The 7238-nt window shown below is 37.3% G+C and overlaps 1 protein-coding gene across 2 annotated transcripts; it reads right to left on the reverse strand.

Annotated features, from left to right (window-relative positions):
- Positions 1–697: 697 nt before the first annotated feature.
- Positions 698–6965, reverse strand: LOC123755923 (probable G-protein coupled receptor B0563.6). Of its 2 annotated transcripts, none has more exons than XM_045738884.2 (3): positions 6376–6965; positions 4865–5048; positions 698–2362 (listed from the first exon to the last, which is right to left on the reverse strand). In XM_045738884.2, the coding sequence occupies exons 2-3, from the start codon at positions 5002–5004 to the stop codon at positions 1438–1440; spliced, it is 1065 nt and encodes a 354-aa protein (XP_045594840.1). In that variant the 5' UTR covers positions 5005–5048; positions 6376–6965; the 3' UTR covers positions 698–1437. The 2 variants fall into 2 exon arrangements, with proteins under 2 accessions (XP_045594840.1, XP_045594839.1); XM_045738883.2 differs by lacking the exon at positions 6376–6965 and adding an exon at positions 6270–6373.
- Between the last annotated feature and the right edge of the window lie 273 nt (positions 6966–7238).

Raw genomic sequence — 7238 nt, forward strand, 5'->3', positions numbered from 1 at the left:
TAAAAATTTATGAATGCAACTGTGGGGTCGACCGCTGGATGTAATGGACTTGAGTCGAGGACGGGTTGATAAATGCTTCACCCACGTACTACAAATACAAATAATCTCCAACAGAACCTAAACACCTAACCTAACCAGTGCCTAAATATGCAAATATATACTAATATTAATTTATATTGGATAAAAGTTCTGTTTTGAATAAACATGTTCAAATTGATAAATGCGTCGTTGGGGTCGACCGCTGGACAGAATGGACTTGGTCCGAGGACTGGTTGTGGTCTGGTGACGGGTTGACTCCTCGGCTCAGTTGTTTACTCATTAATTGTCGTCATCTTTGAAGTTGTTGAGTTGTTTATAATTCTCTTCTAGTGTATATCTATTTCTTTTATTTTGTATATAGTTTGTTTTTAATTTTGGGTAATCTTAATTATTTAATGAGTATATAATTCTGATTTATATATATTATTGTTTTACGTAATTTTGCGTGGTATACATTTTCTTTTTAGCCCTGATGATACAGTTATGATTCCGAAATTTCTGTTATTTTAAATAAGCTGAAGAAGATGTATATCTTTTTACTTCTTATACTTTTCAGAAGATAGAAATTCCAAAGAGGAATTTTTATATCACATAATTTCAGTGTTAAAAAATAAGCCTTATGATAGGACAAACTGTAAACATTTAAACCAAACAATTAACGAACTTAAGTATAGTATTTTAATATTTAATGGTGGTTCTGCCTAGAAATTCCAAGATTGTTCTTCATTGTCGCCTGACTATAACAAGACACATTTTATTGGAATAATAAGTAGATTAACTTAATTTCCATATTCTTCACACATATCAATCATTAGCTTCATCACCTTATTAGTGGGTCAAAGAAATAGGAGACTATGTACGTACACAAACCTTTCCCAGCATGGCATTCATTCCAGGGCACCAGAAGTTTTTCAATCACTGTTTTTAATTTTTAAACCACTGAGTATACCAAGAACAATAAGGAACTTAAGAGTTCCCCTTACTGTACCACAGTTGTCAAAATTCTCTCAATCAGTAAGTCCAAGTATTCAGAGAGCAAGATGAGACTCAGAACACTCCTCCTCCACCCAACAAAAAATTTAAACATTGCTGTGACAATTCGAGGTAAAATATTGTCTATGATAGGTTCCACAAGCATACACAATACACGCTTCACACCACTCACCCACAAATTAAAATATAGTTAGCGTCCTTAGCTAAATATTTGCAGTGAGGGAGGGAAACTTTGATTTTCATATATTCACTTCTAAACAAAAAATGCAAAAGGACAATGACCTTCTCTGTGACAGGGAGTCAGATGCATAAGACTGCCATTTGGAAACTTGGAGTATTCAATACTGTGTATTGGCTCCTTGAGTAAAGTTAAGGTCGCAGACTCGCGTCGCCACCACAAAGAGATCATCCAAGATTGCTACCAATCTCCGCTCCGCCTTCATCCCTCGTACTGTAATCACCTTCTTTTGTTCTCACTTCCAAATGCAGAAGTATCTTGAGTTCCCTCCTGAATTTGTGGTTCAAGGTCACCAAGAACAGTATGTGAAGGACATGTTCCAGGAGCTGAAGTGTGTTGCCAATGTGACGGAAGAGCTCATAGGGATAATCACAATGGCAGCGGTTGGGGAGCAGTTCAGCATAGTAAGTGAGGTAGATGGTGATGGGAAGGGTTAGGATAATGTAGGAGGCAGTCATGGCGATGGTGATGATAGCGAGAGCTTTCTCCCCACTTCTCCTTTTCTTTGTGGCAGGAAATCTGATACGTTGCTTCACAACTCCGACCACCAGGCTGGCATTGAACACCAGCATCAGACTACACGGCAGCCACCTCACCATCAAGGCGTAAAATATTCGAACAATTTCGTGCCAATTCTTTTTGTACATGTAATGGTATGCATCAGTGACGACCCAGGTATTGTTCAAGCAGTTCACGTCGTTGCTGAGAGTGTTGTTATGAGAAGGGCATGTCTCATTAGTCCAAATAACATCAATATCATTTACGCAAGAGATCTTTACATGTACCATATATTCCAGGTGGATCAGGAAGCACAGAACAACAGTCACCACAATTCTGATCCACATAAATTTTGGCATCTTTTGGATCCTAGGATAGAGACGAGGCGTCCATACGGCCATGAAGCGATCCATTGCCAGCCACACGATGACGTAGGTGCCAACAGATTGACTGAAAGTGACCAGAGACCATCCGAAGTGAGCGAAGTAACGAGCCTCATTGTACGAGGAGAAGACGCAGCCATTGATGGTGGTGATGATTGGAATGTAAAAGACACACACCAGCAGGTCCGACACTGCCAGGACCATGAAGTACCTGCGGAAGTGAACAGTTTTGAGCAGTCATTTCAGAAATAAGAAGTTTCCTTTGTTATCATGGCAGTTTTAATATATTAATTTCGTAATCAGCTAAATATAAAAAAGTAAAAGATGCCTTAGTGAACATTTGCATACAGGTATCAGCAAGTATTACTGGCGAAGTTCACTGTGGTGACACTGCCAGTGGTGTAATAACTATCAAGTTAGAAGTATCAAGCGGTGATTGGATGTACTGAATACAGTGAATTATATGCGGTGACAGTCTTTACTAAGTTGTCTGTTGTGAATCTTTGAGGTGGGTGAGGTAAGATTTCATTATACATCGATTTTGCATCATACTGACACAATTATTTCACATACCACATGACTCGCCTGCGTGGAGTGGAGGGGACCCCACAGCTCCACAATATATAGTCTAGTTTTACATAAAAACACAATCAATGGTTCCACACACAAATTAAACTAAATTGTCAATATTCATTTAATTATGTTTCAAACAATTGAATGGCAATGTTCAAACTCATATATATTTATACAAGCCAGAAATGTGAATAAATATTTTATATGTTATACCTCCTTCAGTAGATAGCAGTAACCTCTTAACGAGCTTCAATTTCAAAAGTGACTGAATAAACATCATTCAAGTTAGTCTCTCGATAATTTTTCAGAAATATTGACAAATCATTTTTAATCAATAAAATATCTGTGCAATGTAGAAATGAGTATACTAGATGGAGCTATGAGGGAGAATCGAACCTATGCTCAGGGAAACTCCTAAGCTGATTTTCTCATTGATACATCACGTTAATGTGATTTCTTTGTACAATGTAGCAATGTTAACACATTTGTATAACCTCACTGACACCTTGCATATTATTGCTGTGCATACCCAAGCTTGTTAAAAAAAAGAAAAGAAAAAAAAGACATTATTTGAGAGGAATCTTGTGGAACCTGGTAAAAATTATTATAATATAATATGTGCATGTTTCAGAGCTTAGCTGTTATAAAAATAAAGTAATTATTTAGTAAAATTTAATTTATTTTTGTATTGAGGCAGGTATTTTCTCTTCTTATTCGATGTATGACTAACCATCCTGAGAGATGGGATAATTAGATGAACTTATAGTTAGTTCTTTTTTATCTACACTGTGTAATCTTTCATATAGAATAGGGAAGCAGCACATTTGTTGTGTCTACCTAAGCTTGTTAATAACAAAAAAATAGTATACCCAGCATTCAAAAACATTTACTGTCAAACATTTTGATATACATGTCAATGTTCTAACCTTGCAGTTAGGTTCATTAGCATAGGGTGAAGGCATATATATATATATATATATATATATATATATATATATATATATATATATATATATATATATATATATATATATATATATATATATATATATATATATATATATATATATATATATATATATGCGAACAAGCCTGAATGGTCCCCAGGACAACTGAGTTTTCAGTTGCATATTGTCCTGGGGACCATTCAGGCTTGTTCGCATTTGTGTTCCTCACGTGTGCCCCAAAGAATGAGGTGATTTGGTAAAATGCTATGCCCAAGATTACTATCCGAGTGCCGGCGGTGGGGTGGTTCAAATAGCCTCGGCTATCACCTCATTATGTCCGGTCGTGATGGTCAAGTGGATTAAGGCGTCTTGTACATACCAGTTGCGTGTGCTCCTGGGAGTATGGGTTCGAGTCACTTCTGGGGTGTGAGTTTTCAGTTGCATATTGTCCTGGGGACCATTCAGGCTTGTTCGCATTTGTGTTCCTCACGTGTGCCCCAAAGAATGAGGTGATTTGGTAAAATGCTATGCCCAAGATTACTATCCGAGTGCCGGCGGTGGGGTGGTTCAAATAGCCTCGGCTATCACCTCATTATGTCCGGTCGTGATGGTCAAGTGGATTAAGGCGTCTTGTACATACCAGTTGCGTGTGCTCCTGGGAGTATAGGTTCGAGTCACTTCTGGGGTGTGAGTTTTCAGTTATATATATATATATATATATATATATATATATATATATATATATATATATATATATATATATATATATATATATATTTTTTTTTTTTTAAACCTAGAAGGGGTACCACCTCTGGTGCATGTGTAGGGACCCATAGCCTCGGAGAAGAAAATAAAGAGTACTCAGAGAAGACCTTGTGGATCCTCACTGAACACTTTGATATTTTCTTCTACCACCCCTATTCTTTTGGATATATATATATATATATATATATATATATATATATATATATATATATATATATTATTGAGAGAGCGGGTTTGGATTACTTTGGGGAAAAATAGGTGCCATCCTCATGGAGGAGGGTAAAAATATCCTAATATTCACTATCCTTTCGGGATATATTTTATTCAGTAAACTTACTTGAATCCCCATGGACAATAAAACAGAGGCCATTCCAGGAAAAGGAGTTTTAAGTGAGGTTTGGGAAGTTATTAACCAAGAGTGAACTCACCTGATGACCCAAGCTGACCTGAGGCGAGGTCTGCTGAGGACGACGATACAGAGACCATTAGCAAGGATTCCCAGACAGACCAAAACAGGCAGAACCTGACGATACACCACCTGATGGGTCTTGTCCACTTCCCCCGTCATCGTCAGAGTTGCCACCACCGAGAATTCCAAGTTTTTTGGATCTCCTGCGGGTTTCAGATGCTTTTAGAAACTGATTTAGGAGCATCATTGATTTATTAATATATGGAGCGTGAATGAAGGCATTATGGGTTCTGCGTTATTTATAAATAGGCAGTATCTGGTTATATCGCCTACAATAATATTTCCTCTCCTTACTTTACGTATCCTAAAGAAATATCGCCTAGTTTTTACATGAATAAATATGATCAAGCCTGTTTTCAGACCTTAGAATTCTTAAGGTATAGAAAAGTGCGGCTAAATGGAATAGGCAAAAATATAAAAGGGGTAGTAAATTCCATGGTCTTTGAATCAAGACCCATGGAGAACAGTATTATTTGGATACAGTGTCAAATATGATAATTTCGACTGAGGTGCAATTGCAGTTCAGAGTGTGCTATCTTGTATGTAAACAGCATAGCTTCTGTTGGTGAAATAAAGGTAAAAATATAACTATGGGTTTGTTTAAGTTAGTCTAAGTTTGGTTGGGTTAGACATACGAAGAAGTATCTATACATTAATATGTATTCTTCCAATTCTTTCATATTTTAAAAAATGTTTGATCTAACATTTGTAGAAATCTTGAAATTATGACTATATTTATAAATCAAAACAGTCACAGACAGGAATTGGTTAAGTAAGTACTTGAAGTTGGGAACACTTACAGCCAAGTGGCGGATCATTTCGTTTTCGAACATTTTAGCTTGATACATATTCTCAAGCATTCTCTCCGTGATAAGCTATCCAAACTGAATTGTTCCCCACCATAAAGATCCTCCCAAACATATTCAAAAATCTCTTTATACAATAGAACATGAGACACATCCAAAGACTCTGAACACACCCTTGAACCCCACTCAGCAGGAGGGACTTGCATTCCATTCAATAGGAGTGACCTGTATCCCACCCAACAATAACAATCTGAGTCCCATTCAACAGTTGGAATATAAATCCCAACCACCAAGAGGTTCCTGAATCTCCCCCAACAGAAGGGATTTAAAAACGACCCTAAAGGAGGGATTTGAATATACCACAGCGACAAAGACCTGCATCTCACCCAAGAGAAGGGATTTAAATACTATCCAGCAGGAGGGGATCTGAATCGCATCCAATAGGAAGGACCTGCATCTCAACCAATAGGAGGGATCCTAATATACTTCGAACACATCCTACTGTCACATCCTATGTGTGAGGTTCTCAAAGTCTACGAACTCACACTTCTACCTTACCCATAATGAAGAAGACACAATACAAAAAAACACTTCCCACTAGGGAGCTTTAAGTATACAAGTGACATTTCCTACTAATAACAGTCAATACACAAGCGACACTTACCTCAAGTGAAGAGCGATGCTGGCAGTGTCCAAACAGCGACACGTCAACCCGAGCACTGATTATAAAAATCCCGGATTTCCTCTCCGTTGTGCCACATAGTATTCACGTTTCTCTTCTCAACACATAATCCCGCTACAGACGTCAGTCCGGCGAGGCTCAGTAAATCACACATCCATTATCATTTACTAAAATTTGGTTCAATATGCACAACCTCAGCACGAAAGGGGGCAGCAGCGTGACTTTAAATTAAATAATGTTGACAGGAAACCATTCCAGCAATTAGTGCTTAGGCAACTCACAATTCGTATCCTGAGATTGTTGTTTTCTTGATTAAGAAAATGAAAACTGTGCTTATTTTAAATGGCGTTTTAGCATCCTTTACAGAAACGCAGCGAGTATTTAAGATTTATGTAGATGGGAGCTGGAGACATAACTTTGCTAAACAACATGATTAACACTGTTAGGCTTCGTTCTATTGAGACCCACGGTTTTATAAGAAATCTTTTTATGAGAGAACGACGTGCAGTTTAACGACATATTAACTTGAGTCGTAAAAAAGGCTGCAATAAAAGATGGGTCAAATGCAGCTTAAAACAAGCAGAGTGGTTGATAAGAATTCCCCGTCGCTACGTCATAAAGGGGCTTTCCCGAAAGTCAACAACTGGGGCAATAAGGGCACAAGGCGTGTAGTGTTTGATGATCTTGATTTCTTACAAAATCTTGTGTTTCTCTGGGTTTGTATAAGGAATACTCACAGGTATTTATCAAATTTATTGATAAAAAAGAAGCTTATTGAATATTTTTAAATTCAATACTTTGTAGTCATGCAGTTGATGAAATTTTTTTAAACTGATAAAAGGTTC

Source organism: Procambarus clarkii, chromosome 43, assembly GCF_040958095.1.
Source record: "Procambarus clarkii isolate CNS0578487 chromosome 43, FALCON_Pclarkii_2.0, whole genome shotgun sequence".
In the NCBI taxonomy this organism is placed as follows: domain Eukaryota; kingdom Metazoa; phylum Arthropoda; class Malacostraca; order Decapoda; family Cambaridae; genus Procambarus; species Procambarus clarkii.

Excerpts from the sequence above, each read along its gene's own strand:
- LOC123755923 (XM_045738883.2), bottom strand. Across the intron at positions 2,363-4,864 it reads AGGTCAGCTTGGGTCATCAG|GTACTTCATGGTCCTGGCAG; the intron begins GTGAGTTCACTC and ends TCACTTCCGCAG.